The sequence below is a fragment of the Carcharodon carcharias genome, chromosome 1, assembly GCF_017639515.1.
Source record: "Carcharodon carcharias isolate sCarCar2 chromosome 1, sCarCar2.pri, whole genome shotgun sequence".
Taxonomy (NCBI): Eukaryota; Metazoa; Chordata; class Chondrichthyes; order Lamniformes; family Lamnidae; genus Carcharodon; species Carcharodon carcharias.
This window is the reverse complement of record NC_054467.1, coordinates 180,019,981-180,045,434: the sequence shown is the minus strand read 5'-3', so window position 1 is coordinate 180,045,434 and position 25,454 is coordinate 180,019,981. Positions and strand designations below refer to the sequence as shown.

The 25,454-nt window shown below is 43.0% G+C and overlaps 1 protein-coding gene across 1 annotated transcript in view; it reads right to left on the bottom strand.

Annotated features, from left to right (window-relative positions):
• cspg4ba (chondroitin sulfate proteoglycan 4ba) overlaps positions 1 to 25,454 on the bottom strand; it is a 144,709-nt gene that overhangs the window by 81,412 nt on the left and 37,843 nt on the right. Inside the window, exons 5-6 of the mRNA XM_041191583.1 lie at positions 25,027 to 25,203; positions 19,852 to 20,050 (exon numbers count right to left, since the gene is read on the bottom strand). Of these exons, the coding sequence (XP_041047517.1) occupies positions 19,852 to 20,050; positions 25,027 to 25,203 (376 nt within the window). The remainder of the gene's footprint in view (positions 1 to 19,851; positions 20,051 to 25,026; positions 25,204 to 25,454) is intronic.

The window sequence follows — 25,454 nt, the reverse complement described above, 5'->3', positions numbered from 1 at the left end:
TTCTCCTTCAACTCCTCTCACTTCCTCCAAATAAAAGGTGTGGCTATGGGTACCCGCATGGGCCCCAGCTATGCCTGTCTCTTTATGGGGTATGTGGAACATTCCTTGTTGCAGTCCTACTCCGGCCCCCTTCCACAACTCTTTCTCCGGTACATCGATGATTATTTCGGTGCTGCTTCATGCTCTCGTCAGGACTTGGAAAAATTTATTAATTTTGCTTCCAATCTCCACCCCTCCATCATTTTCACGTGGTCCATCTCTGACACTTCCCTTCCCTTCCTTGACCTCTCTGTCTCAATCTCTGGTGATAGACTGTCCACCAATATCCATTACAAACCCACCGACACCCACAGCTATCTCGACTACAGCTCCTCACACCCCACTTCCTGTAAGGACTCCATCCCATTCTCTCAGTTCCTTCGCCTCCGTCGCATCTGTTCCGATGATGCTACATTCAAAAACAGTTCCTCTGACATGTCCTCCTTCTTCCTTAACCGAGGTTTTCCACCCACGGTCGTTGACAGGGCCCTCAACCGTGTCCGGCCCATCTCCCGCGCATCCGCCCTCACTCCTTCTCCTCCCTCCCAGAAACATGATAGGGTCCCCCTTGTCCTCACTTATCACCCCACCAGCCTCCGCATTCAAAGGATCATCCTCCGCCATTTCCGCCAACTCCAGCATGATGCCACTACCAAACACATCTTCCCTTCACCCCCCTTATCGGCATTCCGTAGGGATCGCTCCCTCCGGGACACCCTGGTCCACTCCTCCATCACCCCCTACTCCTCAACCCCCTCCTATGGCACAACCCCTTGCCCACGCAAAAGATGCAACACCTGCCCCTTCACTTCCTCTCTCCTCACCGTCCAAGGACCCAAACACTCCTTTCAAGTGAAGCAGCATTTCACTTGCATTTCCCCCAACTTAGTCTACTGCATTCGTTGCTCCCAATGTGGTCTCCTCTACATTGGAGAGACCAAACGTAAACTGGGCGACCGCTTTGCAGAACACCTGCGGTCAGTCCGCAAGAATGACCCAAACCTCCCTGTCGCTTGCCATTTTAACACTCCACCCTGCTCTCTTGCCCACATGTCTGTCCTTGGCTTGCTGCATTGTTCCAGTGAAGCCCAACGCAAACTGGAGGAACAACACCTCATCTTCCGACTAGGGACTTTACAGCCTTCCGGACTGAATATTGAATTCAACAACTTTAGGTCGTGAGTCCCCTCCCCCATCCTCACCCCCTTTCTGTTTCCCCCTTCTCTTTTTTTTTCCCAATAAATTATAAAGATTTTCCTTTTCCCACCTATTTCCATTATATAAAATAAAAAAAAAACCCACTAGAGCTATACCTTGAGTGCCCTACCATCCATTCTTAATTAGCACATTCGTTTAGATAATATCACCAACTTTATCTTTAACACCTATGTGTTCTATTGTACTATTGTTGTTGACATCTTTTGATATTCTGCTTCTATCACTGCTTGTTTGTCGCTACAACCACACCAACCCCCTCCACCTCTCTGTCTCTCTATCTCTCCGCCCCCCACACACACACCTTAAACCAGCTTATATTTCAGCTCTTTCCTGGACTCGAACTCAAGTTCTGTCGAAGGGTCATGAGGACTCGAAACGTCAACTCTTTTCTTCTCCGCCGATGCTGCCAGACCTGCTGAGTTTTTCCAGATAATTAACTGGACAAGAGCCGACTTCGATGGGGCAAGACCGGAGCTGGTCCAGATAGACTGGAACGAAAGATTTGCAGGAAAAACTGTAGCTGAACAGTTGGCTATCTTCAAAAAAGAATTGGTTCGGGCACAGTCAAGGTATATTCCATTGAAAGGGAAAGGTAGGGCAAACAAATCCAGGGCTTCCTGGATGAAAAAGTAGATAAGAATTAAGATGAAGAAAAAGTGTGCTTATGACTGGTGTCAGGTAGAAAATACAATTGAGAACCAAGAGGAATACAGAAGGTTCAGAGGCAGGTGGAAAAGCATATTAGAGAAGCAAAGAGAGATTATGAGAAAAGCCTAGCAGCCAACATAAAGGGGAAGCCCTCTATAGGCGTATAAATAGTATAAAGGTGGTAAAAGGAGTAGGGCTGATTAGGGGTCTAAAAAGGAATTTACACATGGATGAAGGGGCCATGGCTGAGGTATTTAATGAATACTTTTCATCCATCGTTACCAAGGTGGTAGGTGCCACCCAGGCCATGGTGACAGACAAAGAAACTGTCACTAGAAGGGTTCAAAATTGATAGGGAGGAAGTGTTGAATAGACTGTCAGTACTTAAAGTTGACAAGGCACCAGGACCATGACATGCATCCAAGGATATTGAAGGAAGTGAGATTAGAAATTGCAGGGGCACTTTCAGTCTTCCCTGGACTCAGGGGACTGGAGAATTGCAAACATTACACCCTTGTTTAAAAATTGTTGTAAGGATAAGCCCAGCAATTACAGACTAATCAGTTTAACTTCAGTGGTGGGCAAGATTCTAGAAACAATTATTCAGAATAGAATTGGTAGTCACGTGGAAACATATGGGTTGATAAGGAAGAGCCAGCATGGATTTCAAAAGGCAAAATCGTGTTTAACTAACTTGCTGGAGTTTTTTTTGAAGCGGTAAGTGAAAAGGTCGATGAGGGTAATGCTGCTGATGCAGTGTACATGGGCTTTGAAAAGGCATTTGATACAGTGCTACACAACAGACCTGTGAGAAAAGTTATTGCTTTGGAATAAAAGGGACAGTTGCAACGTGAATACAAAACTAGCTGAAAAATAGGAAGCAGAGAGTAATGGTCAATGGATATTTTACAGGGTGGAGGAAGGTTTGTAGTGGAGTTCCCGGGGAGTCAGTATTGGGACCCTTTCTTTTCCTGATATAAATTAATGATCTAGATCTTGGTGTGCAGGGAACAATTTCAAAATTTGCAGATGATACGAAGCTTGGAGCGTTGTGAACTGCAAAGAGGACAGTGTGGAACGTCAAAAGGACATAGACAAGTTGGTGGAGTGGGCAGATAGGTGGCAGATGAAGTTCAATGCAGAGAAGTGTGAGGTGATGCATTTCGGTAGGAAGAACATGGACAGACAATATAAAATAAGGGGTGAAATTTTGAAGGATGTGCAGGAACAAAAAGACCTGAGTGTATATGTGCATAGATCATTGAAGGTGGCAGGACACGTGGAGAGAGCAGTTAACAAAGCATATAGAATCCTGGGCTTTATTAATAGGGACATGGTGTACAAGAGCAGAGAGGTTATGCTGAATTTATATAAGACATTCATTAGGCCTCAGCTGGAGTATTGTGTATAGTACTGGGCGCCACATTAAAGGAAGGATGTGAACACATTGGAGAGAATGCAGAAGGGGTTTACAAGAATGGTCCCAGGGGTGAGAGACTTCAGTTATGAAAGTAGATTAGAGGGGTTGGGACTGTTCTCCTTGGAGAAAAGAAGGCTAAGAGGAGATTTGGTAGAGATGTTCAAAATCCTGACGGGGCTGGACAGAGTAGACAGGGAGAAGCTGTTGCCACTCGTAAAAGGATCAAGAACGAGAGGGCACAGATTTAAAGTGATTTGCAAAAGAATCAAATGTGAAGTCAGGAAAAACTTTTTCACACAACGAGTGGTTCGGGTCCGGACTGCACTGCCTACAATTGTGGTGGAGGCAGATTCAATCGAGGCATTAGGGAAGGCATTAGATGATTATTTGAATAGAAACAATGTTCAGAGGTACGGGGGGAAAGGCAGGGCAATAGCACTAGGTCATAATGCACATTTGGAGAGCTGGTGTAGACACGATGGGCTGAATGGCTTCCTTCTACGCTGTAAAATTCTGTGATTTTGTGATACATGTACTCCCTCCAATCTAGTATATTGTATTAATTTGAGACTGCGACCTTTTCTCTAAATGGGGAGACAAAATGCGGATTAGTTAATCGCCTGTCATTGCTGAACACCTTTGTTTTGTTTGCAAATATAGTTTAACCTCTCTGCGCTTTACCACCCTCCCTTTCTGATATTTCCTTGTCTGGCCTCCAACCAAGCTTCAGGAACAGTATTTTATTTTCTTGTCAGGTACTTTGCAGTTCTTTGCTTTGAACACTAACATAAGTGACTTGAGCTTTAGTGCCCATTTTTTTGAGTTAGGGGATGTGGGGTAGGTCTGTGTGTGTTCAGGGAAAGGAGGTAATTCCAGATATAGGACTTTCGTCGTAACATAGTTCTGACACAAAGGGGGGTAATTATGGGGTTGTGGGGACAGTTAAACATGAGTGGCCCAATTACTTGCTCCAGTGGGATTTTAATATTACTATTCTGGCAAAAGAAGCATCTACCTAAATCAGGTAGGAGTCTCACACAAATATGCAATTCATAATCCTACTAGGTGGTCTGGATGGGTGTCTGACTCAACACCCACTTTGTGAAACAAAACCAAAAATACCTGGAAAAACTCAGCAGGTCTGGCAGCATCTGCAGAGAGGAACACAGTTAAAGTTTCGAGCTTTGAGCTTTTACCCACTTTGTGAAAACTTGTGAAGGCTGAAGAGACCACAAAGGGTTAAACTTTCCTCATGGGATCCAGAAACACAGGCGAGTGGGTTTCCTCTGCTCTGGGCTTCCCCCACAATTTTCCATCTGTGATACACTGTCACCATTTATCTCCCAGCCTTCGGGTCGCAGAACTTTAATCATTCAGCCACCAGCCAGCTATGTCTTATCAACTGTTTTGAGCGGCCAACTGGTTGACGAGATGTAAATGAGACCCAGGAGTTAAGTAGGTCAGGCCTAAAATTGATGATGGGTGGGTTTGATTCCCCTCCTGCCCTACACCCACCCAGAGCTTGAACCCAGTTAAAATGATCCCTCATGGGAGTATATGTTAGGCGTTTCCACTTGTGGGACTGGCATAGTGACTGAGTGTTTCAGTTTCATTTTAGATTTGCCTCCGAAGGTTTGCATTTTTTTCTCCCATTCAATTTCCACTCCCTCTTTTTCCTGGTTACACTATTATCTTATTTGCATGTTCTTTTCTTAAGTCTTAGAATTGATTCATCATTAATATCGAAATAAAAACTCTTCCCTTATTTTCATCAGGTTGCAGGTCACTTAGACCATTAATCACATTTCTGTATGGAGTATATCTGGTCAATTTGTGAGCCTGGCTTTGTGGTGTGCTTTAAATTTTGGTGAGGTTATTGATCCAGTGAACTTCTGAACCACTGGGGGCTGCTAATTGGTTCATTAGATATTGCAATATTTTATTGCAACATTCAAAGGTACCTGGGGTAAGGGGCATTTTCCTTTTTTGAACATATTGCTTCTCATCTCATTCATGTCTATAAAAACTGAAATCTTTCAGAGACATTTGTGAATACCTTAGGCGGGATCATCCCAGATTTGCACTAAGTGCGGCAATGGATGGGAAACAGGACGTTTTACCCATCGGCCACAATGGTGGCATTGTATCATCCCATTCCCACCTCATAAATTATGCAGCCACACAAGAAACACGCCGTTTCGCTGACAGGCAGCCTCTCATTTGCCTGCCACACTGTTACCTCGCCACTTCCTCACGCAGGGTGCCATATTTAAACTGCAGCTGCGTGCACACAATTCAATGCTTGCAGCCCATAAAGATATGTCCCCAAAGGCCAAGAGTGCAGCCCCTGCCCCTCCTCCCCATGATTCATTGACGCATCCCTGGGATGCCTTCTGGACACGGTGGACGCTAGCTGCGATGTCCTGTACCCCCGTTCTGGTCACAGAATACCCATCTGCCTCACTACTCTGGCTGCAAAGGTAGTGGCAGAGGTGATCAGTGCCGATGCTGCACACAAGGGGTCAGCCACCGTTGCAGAAAATGGATGAGTTATCTCATCCGTGTCGCCAGGGTATGGCAACCATCTCACCACTCCACACTCACGCACTCACATTCCCATCACACATTCACTGGCATCTCACTCACTGCCAGCACACGGGACATCACCGCTCACTCAGGCTTGGCTGAAAAGTGGCAAGTAACAGTCGTGCCACACAAATGCCAGGCAATGACCATCTCCAACAAGAGAGAATCTAACAATCTCCCCTTGACATTCAACGGCATTACCATTGTTGAATCCCCCAACAGCAACATCCTGGGGGGTTATCATTGACCAGGAATTGAATTGGACTTGCCATATAAATACTGTGGCTACAAGAGCAGGTCAGAGGCTAGGAATTAGGTGATGAGTACCTCACCTCCTGACTCCCCGAAACCTGTCCACCATCTACAAGGCATAAGTCAGGAGTGTGATGGAATACTCTCCACTTGCCTGGATGAGTGCAGCTCCAACAACACTCAAGAAGCTTGACACCATCCAAGACAAAGCAGCCCACTTGATTGGCACCCCTTCCACAAACATTCATTCCCTCCATCACCAACGATCATTGACAGCAGTGTGTACCATCTACAAGGTGCGCTGCAGGAACTCACCAAGTCTCCTTAGACAGCACCTTCCAACCCTATGACCATTACCATCTAGAAGGACAAGGACAGCAGATACATGGGAACACCACCATCTGGAAGTTCCCCTCCAAGCCACTCACCATCCTGACTTGGAAATATATCACCATTCCTTCACTGGTGCTGGGTCAAAATCCTGGAACTCCCACCCTAACAGCACCGTATGTGCACCTAAATCAGAGGGATTGCAACGGCTCAAGATGGCAACTCACCACCACCTTCGCAAGGGCAATTAGTTGATGGGCAATAAGTGCTGGCCTAGCCAGTGACTCCCATATCCTGTAAATGAATTTTAAAAAAAGCTCTCTCACACAAACACTCACATCACCATCTGGCCTCATCTCCTCTGGAGACTGCCTCTTCAGCCTTCATCATATTGAGGCCACTTGCACAGATCCACATGTGTCCCACACACAGCCTGTGATATTCCACTTCCTCAGTACAGCCCTCACCCTGCAGCCTCTTCACTTGCCTGAGGCCATTTCTCCCCTTCCCCAAGCAAGCCCTAGCCCCACAGCTTTTGTAAAGCCACCCCTGCCTTACAGCTGGTCTGCTAAGTAGAGACCTGCCACTGAGCCCCCCCAAAAGTGATTGATGCTGCCCGCAAAGCCTGTCACTAATGACTGAGAGTGCTGCCTGAAGAAAGATAGGCAAACAAGCCTCAAAGTCTCCAGCGAAGTGCAGCTCACCACTTATGTACCATTGTGAAACACACTGGCATGATGCCGAATGATCCAGTGTGTGGCAATGATTTCAGCGAACAAGGCTTAGATGCAGCTGTATTGAAATGGCATTGAAATGTGCAGCAGCGGGAAATGCTGTCCCCCATTGACGAATGGAACGGATGATCGCAAACTGATTTCACAATGGTGTGAAACCCATTTTTGGCCTTCTTGCCATATTGTTCGCTCACACCCACCATGACGCCCAACGTCAATGGGGATGGAAAATTCCAGCCTTTGACTCCCTTTCCACATCCAACCCCATGGCTTACATCTCTTTTCATTTTCCCCAATGGCCCATCTCTGGTCTTTCATTTCATTTCTCCCCTTAAATTTTACACAAACCTATCACTAGTCCTAATGTTACACAAACCTATCACCAGTCCTTTGCCCTTCTACTCGCCAGTTACCATTTTGGCCTCAAAATCCCCCTTAATGCCTCTCCTGACGTCCTGTTTTTATGGGCAGGGGAGGATAGATAAAGCTAAACCCCTGTACCCTTTTCTACACAGTCTGCAATCGGTGTGGAGAGGAAAGTGGTGTTTCTTAGCCCCTAGAGTGTGTGGTCAATTTAAATAACAGCAGCTTTCTTGGATTTAAAGGAAAAGCATTTTTATTGACACACACCCCGAAAATCTAATCGCTACATCACTCACATACCAAATTCAAGAACAGTTCACGTGTTTAGCTTGTTTTAGGAGAGCCGTTGTGGCAGGCCCATAAAAGAAAGGAATCTTTTTCTACTCTTGAATTGTGGTTCAAATGGGTTTCAATAGCTTAAGTCAGCTATCTGGATTGTTGTAGGATTCCCTAGAAGAGATAATTGTTCAGCGGGTCATGAAGCTAGACACTCGTGGCTTTTGTATCAGGAGGTCGGATCTCTTTACAGATGGACTTGGAGTTTTGGAATCAGGTAGAAAAGTTATTTTAAGATGTATTGCCTTCAGGTTCTCAAAACCAAAGATGACATTGCTGCGGCTGCTGTCTCTTTCAATGTTCTTCAGCAGACTGCCCAGGTTTTTCTGGGTCTCCACATTTTCAACCAGTTTCAGTCACATGACCAATACCGGTATTATCCACCCAGAATGGCTTAGCTGAAAGCTATTGCTATACAATGGAGATAATGGATAAGCTCTTCACATTTACTCAGGATGAACTGGTCTCTTCCCAGGCCTCATTGTTAGGGATCCACTCGGAGATTTTACGTTGGATTTTATGTGCCCACTCCCCCACCCCAGGTGGGTTTTTGGCTGGGGGAGGGACACATAAAATATATCGGGTGGCTAGCCCACCGCCTTCCTGCCCACCCCCGAGTGCACATCCATAATACACTAGTTGGCTGGCACCAAAATCGGGAGCCCACTTGCCATATGTAAATAACTAATGAAGGGTCATTTAGGCTTTTTAGCAAGCTTATTGACTAAATAATATGCTGCCCACACCATAACACGGTCAGTGTGGACAATAGGGTGGGCATGCCTGTTTCTAAAGGCCAGCATGAACAAAGGCAGGAAGGAAGGGGGGAACACCTCATTCAGGAAGTGACCAATTCACATTGTAAGCATCCCCATTCCAAAGATGTCACCCCCTTTCTTCTGTGCCACCTGCCTTACAGAACATGGACCCCCACCACACCCACTGCCCACCCCTCCTTGGGCTCTGAGTTCCCTCCCCACCCTAAATCCCTGGGGCTTACCTTCTTGGGGCAGCCATGTTCCTTTTTGACCTGCTTTCTGCAGTCCTGGCAGCACCCACTCATCAGTTCACTTTGGTCAACTCAGTCTTCATACCTTTATTATTGCCCTTATTTAAGCTTAAAACACTAGTCCTAGACCCACTCTTCTCTCCCTCAAACAATACAAAATTCAATCATGTTATGATCACTGCTACCTAGTGTGCGACTTTACTATGAGGTCATTAATTAATCCTGTTTCATTGCACAGTACCAGATCAGAATTGCCTTTTCTTTGGGTAGCTTTAGAATGTGCTGCTCTAAAAACTGTCCCGAAAACACTATGAATTCACATGCCTCTGCACCTCTTGCCCGAAACCTTAAGTTTGTGTCCCTTAGTCCTTAGACCATCAGCTAACTGGAATAGCTCTTTCTTTTCCAGCTTATTCAAACCTGTAACAATTGTGTACACCACTATCAAATCTCCCCTTGATCTCCTTTGCTCCAAGAAGAACAATCCCAGCTTCTCCAACCTAGCCTTGTAACTCAAATCCCTCATCCCTGTGACCATTCAGGTAAATCTCTTCCACACCTCATCCTTCATAAAGTAAAGTATGCAGAAAATAAAAGCTCATGGTGTAGGGGGTCACATATTTGCACGGATGGAAGAATGGCTAGCTAACAGGAAGCAGAGAGTTGGCATAAATGGGTCTTTTTCTGGTGGGCAGGATGTGATGAGTGGTATACCATAGGGATCAGTGCTGGGGCCTTAACTTTTTCTAATTTATATTAGTGACTTGGGTGAAGGGACCGAAGGCAGCTAAATTTGCTGATGATACAAAGATAGGTAGAAAAGTAAATTGTGAAGAGAACATAAGGAGGCTACAAAGTGACATAGATAGGTTAAGTGAGTGAGCAGAGATATGGCAAATGGAGTATAATGTGCACAAATGTGAAATTGTTCATTTTGGCATGGAGATTTAAAAGGAAGCTTAATATCTAAATGGTGAGATGTTGCAAAGCTCTGAGATTCAGAGGGACCTGGGTATCCTAGTGCATGAATCACAAAAGGCTAGCATGCAGGTACAGCAGGTAATTAGGAAAGCTAATAGAATGTTATCATTTATTGTGAGGGGAATTGATTACAAAAGCATGGAGGTTATGCTTCAGTTGGGCAGGGCATTGGTGAGACAACATCTGGAGTACTGTGTACAGTATTGGTCTCCTTATTTAAGGAAGGATGTAAATGCGTTGGAAGCTGTTCAGAGAAGTTTTACTAGACCAATACCAGGAATGGGCAGGTTGTCTTATGAGGAAAGGCTGGACAGACTAGGCTTGGTTCCACTGGAATTTAGAAGAGTAAGAGATGACTTAATTGAAACCTTTAAGATCCTGAGGGGTCTTGACAAGGTGAATGAGGAGAGGTTGTTTCCTCTTGTGGGAGAACCTAGAACTAGGGGTCACTGTTTAAAAATTAGGGGTCGTTCATTTAAGCCAGAGGTAAGGAGAAATGTTTTCTCTCTGAGGGTTGTGAGGCTTTGGAACTCAAAAGGTGGTAGAAGCAGAGCCTTTGAATATTTTTAAGGCAGAGCTAGATAGATTCTTGTTTAACAAGAGGGTGAAAAGTCATTGGGGATAGGCAGGAATGTGAGGCTGAGGTTGCATTCAAATCAGCCATGATCTTATTGAATGGCGGAGCAGGCTCGAGGGACCATGTGGCCTACTCCTGCTCCTAATTTGTATGTTCGTATGGTGACCAGGGTTAGATACAATATCCTGGTTCTGGCCTTATCCAGAGCTTTAGATTTCAGCATAATTTCTCTCTTTCTGTACTCACTACCTCGATTTATGAAGCCCAAGATTCCTTATATGTTAACCATTCTCACAAATTCCCACCTTGAAACATCTATGCACCCCCAAATCCCTTTGTCTGTGTACACTCTTTAGAACAGTGCGATTAAGTTTATATTGCCTCTCCTTATTCCTTCTACCAAAATGAATAACCTCACACTTGTGTTTAAACTCCATCTGCCATTTTTTGCCCGTTCTGCTAATCTATATATCCAACATCCGAGTCGTTTATATATATCAAAATAAGCGGTGGTGCTAGGACTGACCCTTTGGGGACACCACTGTCTACCATTCTTCAATATGAAGAAACAACCTTAGGTCATGACTTGCTATTTTCTGTCCTCACGCCCAACGGATCATCATTAGGTGGTCAGGTGTGAAACTAATGACTTCAGTCCCTTAGGACTAGATCAGATCGTTGGCACACATTGCAGACAGACGGTAATGAAAATCTACCCAAATTAAGCTAGCTGCATTTTACTAGATTCTCCACTCTTTAAAGGCCCAGAAACAAGGGTGGAACATATTTTGGCTATTCCCTGATCTAGCATCTGGCAAAGTTAACATTCAAATTTTCAGGCATTTTCCTAACTGCAAAACATTGTTATCAGTTACTCAGTAAACTATGCAAACAGATGCCATCTGGTGGTAGAAAAATTTACTGTGCCTTCCAATTTACAGTGGAAATGGATTCCTTAGGTTTTCATAATTTGGTGGCAGTTACAACACACATTGGGCATAAATGGTCACTGACAAACATAGGAATACCCTTAAAAAAGTCATAGGTGACTTTAATCTTCACATCAGTTGGACAAATCGAATTGGTAAGGGTAGCATGGAGAATGAGTTAATAGAGTGTGTTCATGACAGTTTCTCAAAACAATACTTTTAGGAGTCTCCCAGGGAACTGGCTATTTTGTTCCTGGTAATGTGTAATGTGATTAATCAAAAACATCATAGTAAAGGATCCTCTGAACAAGAGTGATCATAATAGGATAGAATGTCATATTCAGTTTGAGAGTGAGAAATGTGGGTCCATAACTAGTGTCATACATTTAAATAAAGGCAATTACAAGAGTATGAAGACAGAGTTGGCCAAAGTGGACTGGGAAAATAGATTAAAAGGAAGACAGCAAGGAAGCAGTGGCAGACATTTAAGGAGAAATTTCATAACTCTCAACAAAGATATATTCCATTGAAGAAAAAAGACTCTACCAGAAGGATACATCATCCGTGGCTAACTGAGGAAGTTAAGGATGGTATCAAATTGAAAGAAAAGATGTGCAATGCTGCAAACAGTAGTGGTAGGCCAGAGGATTGGGAAATTTTAAAAAGCAAATGATGACAAAAAAAAGGGAGAAGTTGGAGTATGAGAGAACACTAGCAAGAAATATAAAAACAGACAGTAAAAGCTTCTACTAGTACAGTAAGTTCTCACTTAAACTTGGGGTTGTCTTCCTGAAAAATCACGACTGTAAGTGTAATAACGTTGAGTGAAATAATTGTTCCCAGAGGAATCAATGTTGAAACTGTAGTTAGGTTCTGCAGCATCTTCCTTATCAGAAAAAATAAATATTAAAACATTACACCCTCTCAATTGAAATACTGCCAAATTCTTACATTGGTAAATGAAATGACTTTTCAAATAAGTTCAAAAACTATAAAAGAAAAATGTTACTTTCTACTTCCAGTACCTCATGTTTGCCACGGATTCTGCTTCCCAAACCTCCCGGTCCCTGATCCTCCTAGTTGCTGCAGATCCTTCTCCCCCCCACAACCTTCCCAGTTGCAGCCCCTCCCCTTCCTGGCTTCAGAGTTGTGGCCTTCCTGGCTCCCAAACCCATCCTCTCACCAAACCTTCCACCCGTTGACTCACCCTCTCGCCGACTCCCCTTCCTGGACCTCTGTTCCTGTTGAAGATTCAGATCCAATGCGAGCCAAAGCTCCAATGTTTTGTAAGTGCAGGTCACGATGGTGCAGAAGTGCTGATCTGGGGTTGCTACAATCCATGTTTTCTTTAAATATCCCTGCCTTGGGAAATAAAATAGCCACCCTGCCCTCATCCCTCACACCCTCCCCATCTATTCCAACCCATGACACCTCATGCCCTCCACCCACCCATGGCACCTCATGCGCTCCATGCCAACCTATGCCCCTCTACCCACCCCTCATGGTCCCCATACACTCCATACCAATCTATGCCCCTCTACCCATCCACCTAACCCTTTATAGCCCCAATGCTTAATGCCAACTTATGCCAACCCATGCTCTCTCCAACCATCACCCTTTGCCCTTTCCTCTACCATGCCAACTCACCCTGTATCCACCATGGGCAGACCTCAGGACCCAAGCTAAGATAAAATAAAGCTGTGTCTACTGAAGATTTCATTTATACCCTAAAACACCCCCATTGATTAAAAACCCATTCACTACATTTAACTTCCTTTAATCTCTTGGGAAAAAAACCAAGCATTAGAATTCAAAGGCCCACTTCAAAGAGTCTGTAATCACTGTCAATCAAGCTGTGAACTGACAGGCACCCCACTGAAATAATGGAAGGATGTGAAATCAGTCATGCAGCACTAATCCAGCAATGATAACCCTCAGGCTATGTCAACAGACTGAATGAAACAGCAAGCAATATTTTTATCTAAATACTGCAGACATTTTTTTCCCAAATATTTAAAGGGGAGGCATTTTAAATGCATTGACAGCTTGATAGTTCCTTTTGACAATTCAAAAGCACTTGACAGTTCCAATGAGTTTATGCACTTTTTATGCACATTCACATCTACATTTAACAATCCCAAAGGTCACCTCCCTCTCCCAAAAGCATCTTGGACCATATCGAAAAGGGTACCTTACCCCTACAAAAGAGTATTCTACCTATCCAAGCAACTCTGCACAGCTGCCTCTGTGAACCATGGATGTGCAATTTGGAACCTGCCTCCATTTTCCCAGAAAATGATACGTGCCAATTTCAGGGGCGGGACTTCCAGGTCCGGGCCTCTGCAATCATATTCGTAAGGACAGAGAGCCTCAAAGGATAGCCTCCATTGCTACGAAAATTCAGGCTGAGGTTATGAAGCAAGACTTCAAGATAAATTGGCGGGGCTTGGCTGGCAGACCCCAATGAGGGAGGCGAGGGAAATGGGGGGCTGGGTTTAAGAGGCCAGGTGGGAAAGTTCAAGGGGGTTATCACCTTGGGAGGTGGGGTGCCTCCCAGGAGCACATGTCCAACACAAGCACATCTAGTAAAAAGTGTGCTCTTGGCATAGGCCTCCCCCTGCTGTGGATAAAATTGCGGTAGATGCGGAATAAAAATGGACAGTAAGAGCTTCTTTAAATATATAAAAAGGAAGAGAGAGGCCAAAGTGAACATAGTGAGAATGAGAATGGGGGGAACTAGGAAACGTCAGTGGGGTTGAATAAATACTTTGCATCAGTCTTCATGGTAGAAGACAATAACAGCATTCCAAAAACACTAAATAATCAAGGGTTAAAATGGGGGGGAGGAAATAAATACAATAACTATTACTAGAGAAAAAGTACTAGGGGAACTAATAGGGCTAAAGGCCAATAAGTTCCCTGAACCTGACAGATTGCATCCTAGGGTATCAAAGGAAGTAGCTACAGATATAGTGGATGCACTGGTAATATTCTTCCAAGAATCCTTGGATTCTGGAAAAGTCCCAGAGGATTGGAAAACTGCCAATGTAACACCCTTAATCAAAAATGGAAGGAGGCAAAAAAACAGGTAACTATTAGCTTAACATCCATCATTGGGAAAATGTTAAGAGTGTATTATAAAGGATGTAATAGCAAACCATTTCGAAATGCATAATATGATCAAGCAGAGTCAGCGTGGCTTCATGAAGGGGAAATCATGCTTGACAAATTTATTAGCATTCTTTGAGGAGGTAACAAGCAGGATAAATAAAGGGGAACCAGTAGATGTAATATATTTGGATATCCAAAATATGTTCGATAAGATACTGCGCAAAAGGCTACTTAATAAGATAAGAGCCTATGGTGTTGTGCATGGATAGAGGACTGGGTAACTAATAGAAAACAGAGAGTTGGGATAAGGGGGGCATTTTCAATCTGCAACTAATGGAGTGCCACAGAAATCAGTGCTGGGGCCACAATGATTTACAATATACATTAATGTCTTGGATGAGGGAAGTGAAAACACTGTTGCCCAGATGACACAAAAATAGGTGGGACGGCAAGTGGTGAGGATGCCACATGGAGTCTATAGAGGGATATAGACAGGTTAAGTGAGTGGGGAAAAAACTTGGCAGATGGAATTTAATGTGGGAAAATGAGGTTATGCACTTTGGCAGGAAGAATAGAGGAGCTGAATATTAGTTGAATGGAGAAAGGCTGCAGAAAGCTGCAGCACAGAGAGATTTGGGGGTCCTCATGCATGAATTACAAAAAGCTAGCACACAAGTTCAGCAGATAATAGGGAAGGCAAATGGAATGTTGGCCTTTATTTCAAAGGGAACGGAGTGAAAAAAATAGGGAAGTCTTGCTAAAACTATACAAGGCACAAGTTAGACCACACCTAGAATACTGTGAACAGTTTTGGTCCCCTTATCTAAGGAAAGTTTTCTCGCATTGGAGGCAGTCCAGATAATGTTCACTAGGTTGATCCTGGATATGGAGGGATTTTCATATAAGGAAAGGTTGAGTAGGTTGGGCCTGTACTCATTAGAGTTTAGAAGAATGAGAGGCGACCTTATTGACATATATAAGATTCTTAGGGGGCTTGATAGGGTAGATGCTGAGAGGCTGATTCCCCTTGTGGGAGAGTCTAGGACCAGGGGGCACAATCTCAGAGTAAGGGGTCGCCCTTTTAAGACAGAGATGAGGGTAATTTCTTCTCTCAGACGGTAGTGAATCTGTGGAATTCTTTGCCACAGGGGACTGAAGAGGCTAGGTCATTAAATAGATTCAAGGCTGAGATAGACAGATATTTAATCAGTAAGGGAATCAAGGGGAAAAGGCAGGAAAGTGAAGTTGAGGATTATCAGATGTGCTACAATCTCATTGGATGGCGGAACAGACTCGATGGGCCAAATGGCCTACTTCTGCACCTACGTCTCATGGTCTAATGAGGCACTTATAGGGCCATTATGGGCCTCAATAGGCCCACAGGTGGGCAGGCAGCCTGATGCCTCTCCCGCCCACCATACTATAAGAGACAAGTTGGGGGCAGGTGGGAAGGCCACACGCTACATTTTACGAGCATCCCCTTTGACTTCAAACCCACTGATGGGTGGCATAGCATCCAGCCCATAATGTATTTGGGTTTCAAGAAAGTGTCTGATTACGGTGACACATCAAAGGTTACTCTCCAAGATAAGTTTATGGTGAAGGTGGAGGTGTGGGGGGGGTGGAGTTGGAGGGGAGTGCAATATCTTACTTAGCCAGTCCTCTATCCATGTTAACAGGAAACACAGTTGGGATAAATGGGTAATTTTCAGGATGGCAAACTGTAACTAATGGAGTGCCATAGGGATCAGTGCTGTGGCCTCAACTATTTACCATCTCCATTAAATAAGTTATATGAAGGGACCGACTGTAGTCAAATATGCAATTGATACAAAGATAGGTTAAAAAAACAAGTTGTGAGGAGGACACAGTCTGCAAAGACAGGTTAAAGGAGTGGCAAAAATTTGGCAGATGGAGTATAATGAGGGAAAATGACAGACTATCCACTTTGGCAGGGAGAACAGACAAACAGAATATTATTTAAATGCAGATAGACTGTTTGTTGAATGCTGCAGTATAGGGGAATCTGGGGTATCCTCTCACATAAATCACAAAAGGTTAGCATGCAGATCCAGCAAGTAATTAGGAAGCCATATAGAATATTGGCCTTTATTGCAAGGTGGGTGGAGTATAAAAATAGAGAAGTGTTGCTACAAATGTGCAGGGCATTGGTGAGACCACACCCAGAGTACAGTGAACAGCTTTGACCATTTGTTTTAATGCAAACTAAATGTTTTCAAAAAGCACATTCTAAAACGCAGCTCAATTGTACTGGTTCATGGAAAAATTTACATTCAGTGATATGCAAATGAGTTTGAGCAGATATCTGATGAAAAAATTCAATTCAGAAAATTAAAGCAAGTTGCTCCCAAATTGCTCCCAAATTGCCAGTTACATTCGAAGTGATAACTCTACTCCAAACTTTCATGATACATACAAACATAGAATTAGGAGCAGAAGTAGGCCACTCGGCCCTTCAGCCTGCTCTGCCATTCAATAAAATCATGGCTAATCTAACTGTAACCTCAACTCCACATTCCTGCCTACCAATGATAATGTTTCACCCCCTTGCTTATCAAGGATCTATCTACCTCTGCCTTAAAAATATTCATGGAGTTTGCTTCCACCACCTTTTGACAGAGTTCCAAAGACTCGCAAACCTCTGAGAGAAAAATATTCTCATCTGTCCTAAATGTGCAACCCCTTATTTTTAAACAGTGGCCCCGAGTACTAGATTCTCCCACAAGAGGGAACATCCTCTCCACATCGATCCTGTCATGTTTCAATCGAATTGCTTCTTACTCTTCTAAACTCTAGAGGATGCAAGCCTGTTCATCGTTTCCTCATAACACAACCAGCCCAATCTAAGTATGGTTTAGTAAACCTTCACTGAACTACTTCCAACACATTTACATCCTTCCTTAAATAAGGAGATCAATACTCCAGATGTGGTCTCACCAATGCCCTCTATAACTGAAGCATAACTCCCTACTCTTGTATTCAATTCCCCTCACAATGATTGATAACGTTCTACTGGCTTTCCTGCTTACTTGCTGTACCTGCGTACTAATCTTTTGTGATTCATGCACTAGGACACCTAGATCCCTCTCCATCTCAGAGCTCTGCAATCCCTCACTAGGTAACATGCTTCTTTTTTATTTTTCCTGCCAAAAAGGACAATTTCACACTTTCCCACATTATATTCTATTTTCCATGTCTTTGCCCACTCATTTAACCTGTCACTTTGTAGCCTCCTTACATCCTCTTCACAATTTAGTTTTCTACCTACCTTTGTATCATCAGCAAATTTCATACCACTCGTTATATCCTGCCAACCAGAAAAAGGCCCAATTCATGCCTACCCTCCGTTTCCTGTTAGCCAGTCAATCTTCTATCCATGCCAATATGTTACCTTCTACACCAGGAGCTTATATTTTCCGCAATAACCTTTGATGTGGCACTCTATCTAATGTCTTCTGGAAATCTAAGTATAGCACATCCACGGTTCACCTTTATCCACAGCATATGTTACTTCTTCAAACAACTCCAATAAATTGGTTAAACATGATTTTTCTTTCACAAAACCATGTTGACTCTGCCTGATTACCCTGACTGTTTCCAAGAGCCCTGCTATAATATCTTTAATAATAGCTTCAAACATTTTCCCTATCATTCATCTTTTACTGGTTTGCCTTTCTTTGTATAACATTTCAACTGATCTGTAAGCTCAGGGTCTATTGCAAGAACATAAAATGTGAAATAACAAAAACATTTGGCCTATCAAGCCTTTTGCTCCCACCCACTAATATAAAATCTACCCTATTGTGCAGCCTACCTCACTCATTATAACTTTAAACCAGCCAATATTTCTGGTGCGGAAGAGCACTGATACAGGCACAATGAACTGACTTCCTTGTTGACATTTCTCAGATACTAAACGTAAGCACAAAGTAATAATAATTACATATGAAGTTTGCTGTCTTTGCTAATGAAGTTTTTCGTTATTTTCCTGCGCTTTAACTTAAATTTACTCCTCACTTACTTTTTCAGAACCACTTCATCCAATTCAGGGTTACGAGGAGTCAGATCCTATCCCAACAGGCAATGGGCGCTAGGTGGGGTACACCCAGGACGGGATGCCAGTCCATCACAGGGCACACACACATACACACCACTAGGGGACAATTTATCTGTTTTAGCTTATCTGCTTAATTAGCACAGATTTAAATGCTATCAGTGTATTTTACACTCAATGTGTGTGGAAGGGTTTAACCCATCAGTAAATTATGAATTACAAATTACACGATTGGCTGAGTCAATCGTCGATACCTTCAACAGCAGGGAAGCCAAACCCTGTGCAACTCTACCGTGCTGATTTCAATCACACCTTGGCCTGTAACTTCCAAGGTTCCAGGTGTCGTAAATGTGGAGTACCCCAAAGATGCACCTCCACCTCCTGGAAATCCCCAGGTAAGGGTAAGTTCAAACTTCCGTTAGGCAATTGCCCTGCAATGGGAACAACTGAAAGTATGATTTACATCACAGTCATTGGCTGGTTCGGGTGTCTTACAAGAATAGTTACCCAGGAAAAGTTAGAAGAATTAAAACCACTTTTAACACCTGGGTAACTGTAGTACTGAGCACCCATGGGACTCCCATGCCACCCCAACACCCCCACCCCGACCCCCTCACGGGACCCAGCGGACCACCTGATCCCCCACTAACAATCCCTCCCAATGACCATCCCTCATTGCTGTAAAAAAGTGGATATGGCTTCTTTACTTCCGTCTGAACGCTTTAGAAGCATGCTGCCTACACAGCTCTTGCCGAGCCCGAGTTGGAAGGTCACGCAAAAAAGGAGCAGCTGGATTTCCAGATAAGTAACTAGGAGCAGAATGGCAATCTGACTCTGATTGCCATTCCACAAAAGTTCAAGCCCATTATCATCGCTTCCTATTGCTGAGCTAATTTTTTATCCAATTAGCCAAAATTTATCAATTGTCTTCTGAAAGCCGAAGTATTGTATCTACTAAGCTGAATTTCAAACTATTTGTTTAATTCCTCAGGTCATCTCTGCATGTTTCTGAGCCACAGTTTCTAAATCAATGCTGACTATTCATAAGAACATAGGACTTAGTCAAACCGTGATCATTTCCACTCCAACACCTTGCTAGGTATCTTACTTCAGGACCTACACTTATGAAACAGCCAAAATATTATAAAGAATTTCCTCATTTAGTTCTAGAATTATATTCTCCATTAACAGAATTTAACATTTTCAAAACAAACTTGAAAGTTGAAATAATAGGAAGACTTACCATTATGAATAAATACAAGTTGACCATTATTTATATGATGTTGGGTGTAGTTGAGGATGTGTTTATTTGGAGAAGACTTTAGCGCAAGGTGGCCATTGCTAGGAGGAGTGACAGAATACACTAGTTCTTCTGGGGAAGAGTCTTTATCTTCTGCATTCAGGTCATTTCTTGTTATCTCCGTAACTGAGCCCACCCAAACCTAAATGAGTAAAAACAAAGCAACAGTGAAATTATCATTTGCACCTGTTTTTAATTATCCACCACTGAGAAAAAGTACTTAATACTGTTAAATGCATTAAAGTTATTACTGAGAAATTTAGTAATTATTGATTAGCACATACACTCACAAGACAGACCACCTTATGTTAAAAGTGACACAACTGAATTATGCTTTATATTTGCTTTCTATCCTGAGCATGTGAATCATGGTTGTTTACATCAAGCTAAATACAGTGACTGAATCATTGTAACCACTGTCCAATGGCATTTTCTATTTGAGGAATTGTTTTAGTTGCGACTTTATGGTGAACTAAAATTTCCCATGACATTTTTGGGGTCAATAAAATTGCAAGACAAGAGTCCTCTTCATCTTATTGCACTCTAATTCCTCAAAGTAAGGAAACGTCTATCCCAATAAATATAGCAGGAAGATGTAAGCAAAGAGCCACTGTGCCTATAAAAAGTGGCTATGGACCCAATGATGGTTTCCATCAAATGTGCATTATCGTGGATTCTGGTGTCTTTTGCATTCTGTGAATGAAATGGAGTCTTTGTATAGGAAATTCAATCGTGCACCCAGAAATACTAAGGTCACAGGCTTAAATGTTTATAAATTATATTAATTCTTTCCTTAAAATAAATCTGCTATGGCTGTTTTAAAGGGATTTGCACAAAATGCTGGTTGATACAGCCAACTTCTGAATCGTGCTCCTATTCACAGAGTTGCAGAATTGTTACAGCACTCAAGGGGGCCTTTCAGCCTGTCGTGTCTGCATCTACTCGCCATAGAAGCAATTTACCTAGTGCCACTTCCCTGCTTTCTCCCTGTAGCCCCAAACACTTCATTTTCAGGGGAGACCACATCTGGAGTACCGTGTACACTGTTTGTTTCCTTATTTAAGGAAGGTAGTAAGTGCACTGAAAGTATTTCAGAAAAAGTTTACTAAACGAATAAAGAAATGGGCGGGTTGTCTAAAGAGGAATGGTTGGACAGGCTCAGATTGATCTGCTCAGGTTTAGAAGCAGTGGTAGGTGACTTGATTGAAACATATAAGATCCTGAGGAGTCTTGACAGGATGGATGTGGGGAGGATGTTTCCTCTTGTGAGATAAACTAGTATGAGCGGTCACTGTTTTAAAATAAGAGGGCGCCCATTTAGGATAGAGATGAGAATTTTTTTCTCTCAGAGGGTTACAACCCAATTTCCTCTTGAAAGCCTCAACTGAACCTGCCTCCAACACATTCTCAGGCAGCACACTCTAGATCCTAACCACCTGCTGTGTGAAAATTTTTTCCTCTTTTCTCCATTGTTTTTTTTGCCAATTAAATCTGTGCCTTTTTGTTTGTTTTCGATCCTTCCACCAAGGAGAAGTTTCTCCCTATCTACTCTTTACAGACCCTTCATGATTTTAAATATCTCTATCAAATCTCCTCTCAAACATCTCATCTCTTTTTCTCTTCTCCAGAGAAAACAGTCCCAACTTCTCCAATCCAGCTACGTAACCGAAATTCCTCATCCCTGGGAGCATTGTTGTGAATCTTTTCTGCACTCTCGAATGCCTTCACATCTTTCCTAAAGTGTGGGGCCCAGAAATGGACACAATTCTTCAGCTGATACCAAACCAGCGTTCTAAACAAATTTATCATAACTTCCTTGCTTTTATTCTCTATTTCCCGATTAATAAACCCTAGGATGCTGAATGCTTTATCAACCATGCTCTCTACCTGTCCTGTCATCTTCATTAACTTATGCACATAAACAGCCAGGTCCTTCTGCTCTTTAGAATTGTACTCTATTTTATATTGTCTGTCCACTTTCCTCCTGTCAAAATTAATTACTTCACGTTTCTCTGCATTAAAATATGCGGTGGCATAGTGGCAATGTCACCAGAGAAATAATCCAAAGGCCCAGGCTAATATTCAGGGGACACGATTGCGAATCCACAATGGCATTGTTAGAAGTTAAATTCAATTAATAAATCTGGAATTAAAAAGCTAGTCTCATTAATAGTGACCATGAAACCATTGACGATTGATGCAAAAGCCCACCTGGCTCACTAATGTCCTTGAGGGAAGGAAATCTGCCGTCCTTACCTGGTCTGGCCCACATATGACTCCAGATCCACAGCAATGTGGTCCCCTCTTAAATGCTCTTTGAAATGGCCTAGAAAGCCATTCAGTTGTATCAAACCTCAACAAAGTACACAAAAAAGAACAAAACCGAATGGATCACCCGGCATAGACCTAGGCACCAGAAACGATAACAGCAAACTCAGTCCTGCCGACCCTGCAGAGTCCTCCTTACTAACATCTGGGGCTGAGTGCCAAAATTGAGAGAGCTGTCCCACTGACTAGTCAATTAACAGCCTGAAATTGTCAAAGTATGATTCTGTGAGTATGATTATGTCCCAGACACTACCGTCACCATTCCTGGGTATGTCCTGTCCAACCGACAGGACAGACCCACCAGAGGTGACAGCACAGTAGTATTCAGTCAGGAGGTGCTCTGGGAGTCCTCAACATTGACTCTAGACCTCATGAAGTCTCATGGCACGGGCTAACAGTGGCAAGGAAACCACCCGATAGTTACCACCTACTGTCCTCCTTCAGTCATCCATGGGCAGGATGAGGTTTCTAACAGCAAATAAAAAAAGTTTTAAAATTTAATTAACAACATGTCCCTGCTCACAGAATCACATGAGGGCACATGTTTTATTACATTTTTATTTTCGTTTTTAAAAATGCTTCACCTCCCTGGGGCAGCTCTGTGCCTCAGGGAGATTTTCAAGCGCTCACTTGCGAGTTCGCGCTCAGCCCACTCACCCTCCTCCCTCGCCACTCCTCACCCTCCCACACAGGCCGCGCTGAGCGCTGTTGCTCATGTTTCATTCTGCACGGGCCTTAAGTGGCCTGCCAACGTGAAATCACAGTCCAGCCCCGAGTGCGGGCAGCGGTCAGCTTCCCAACCGCTCCTGCCGAGTCTGCCCGACATGGGCTAAATTCTGCCCCTGGACAATATCCAAGCTTGGGTTGACAAGCAGCAAGTAACATTTGCTCTACACAAGTGCCAGACAATGACCATCTCCAACAAGGGAGAATCTAACCTTGATATTCAATGGCATTATCATCACTGAACCCCCAACTAACATCCTGGGGGTTATTGACCAGAAACAGGACTAACAATACTGTGGCTACAAGAGCAAGTCAGAGACTAGGAACCCTGCAGATTGTCACAAGGAATACATAAACTGTTCCTCCTTATAATGCATAATAAGCCATGTGCAAACTATTGCATGCTTGTACCTATTTCACAAATATTTGTCGAGATATGTTATTCTGCTTTTCCCCATGGCTTCTAGCAAACAGATATGGGTTGCTGTAATTAAATAAACAACTCTAGACCCATAGCTGTTCCAGTCTCTTTATCACACAGGATTTATATTAGTAATGCATTGAGTCAGCACAGACAGGAGATATGAATGTGCTTTAAACTTCTGTGGTTCTTATTGTGGTTTCCTAAGATTTCATTAGAGAGAAGGGGCTATTGTACTACACAAAACCAAAAAATAGCAGATGCTGGGAATCTGAAAAAGAAACGGAAAATGTTGGAAATACTCAGCAGGTCTGGCAGCATCTGTGGAGAGAAACAGGGTTAACATTTCAGGGCAATGACCTTTCACCAAACCTTTCTGAGGAAGGGACATCAAGACCTGAAACATTAACTCTTTCTCTCCACAGATGCTGTCCGACCTTCTGAGTATTTCTAGCACTTTCTGTTTGTATTGCATTACATACTGTTACACAGTTCTAATGCCACACAGCCCCTTTTCTCCTTCGAATAGTCCTAGAAAACTCTTCAACTCCCAGCCTCTTTCAGTCTTCCAACTTCGCTTGAACACTATGCTTTAATGCTCAACAGACAGTGAAAAGTCTCCCGCCAGGCAAATTATCATTATCTTTTCAAAGGCTGTCATGTTTACTGAACCATACAGAGGCTCTTTTGGAAAATATTGACCTGAATGTGGGGCCAATGTAACTCTCAATTCCACTACAGTTATGAAGACTGTTGCTGGCCCCTGATTTATTGCTTCTCCTCTGGACTTACCTGATGGCAGTGGAGGGAGTTGGTTATATTTCTTTGTGAAACCAGTGAGCTGCCTCAGATTGCCCAGCTGACATCACAGCTCGTCAGCTGATGAAGCCCAATTTTTAGGCCTCTCTCATACAATTCCACTGGGCCACCTATTTCAGACCCCAAAACAAGCCAAATTTCCATCCTATACAGGCTTTATCATCAGCATAAAACAAATCAAAATTTTACAATGGATTGATCTACATATACGATTATAATTCTAGTGTTGGCGTACACATGCACTGAGTAGAAAAAAAAGGCACACATTTCCCAATTGGCACAGATTAAGAGGAGCAGGTCCCACCACAGTTAATCACCTTGCCTTTTTTTTTTAAGTCCTTCAACAAACAACTTAATGAAGACAGGCAAAGTTCAAACATTTGAGCAACAAATCCAAAGCCTACCAATTGTGTTTCCTATATCTCATCTTAGATTCAGCAACTTTTGGCTTATTATCCACATCTTTTTTCAAGCAACCGTCAGCCTTGCCATCTGTTGCTGTTTCCAGGGATTCCTATATTTCTCCTTGCACTTCACTACAGCATTAATCCTGTGGTCCACAAGGTGACTTCCATAATTTTCCCCACGTGCGATTCTGCACCCTCCTTCATCGCTCCCGACCCACGCGTGCCTTTTGAACCTGTGGAACAGTTGAGCCCTCTGTGCTCACACTGCTGCCAATTTGTACTTGAAATAGTGGGGGTACCCCAACATCTTTAAACCCTTTAAGCAAGATCACGAGTGATCAGCTAGTAAGCTGATGATTTTTTTTTATTTTTGTGCACATTCACTTTATTTACAACATCAAAACACAATGAACTTACTTTGAATATTTTGTTTGTAATGATGACAGGGGCTTCATCATTCACTGATGTAATATTAATAAAAATTGTCCGAGGCAAACTCTCTTTTCTCAGTTGGGTATCATTAATCATGATAGAAAAGTTGTCCTGCAGACTCTCACTGTCATCATGAACATAGTAAATAAATTCCTGTTCAACCTAAAAGATGAAGTAAGTGGTAGAAAAAAAATTAGTGTTATTCTCAATATACACAGATTCTTAAAATTTTTATTTGTCAGATGAATTTGAATGAGTACAACTACACTTTTCAAGTCAGAGATGAATTGATCTCCATTAGAAAGGTAGCCAAGATATCCCTGGCTGACAAAGATATCATATGGGAAAAACAAAACTAAATCGTTCAGTGTACAGAAAACTCTACATTGACTTTTCAGGACAAAAATAATTGA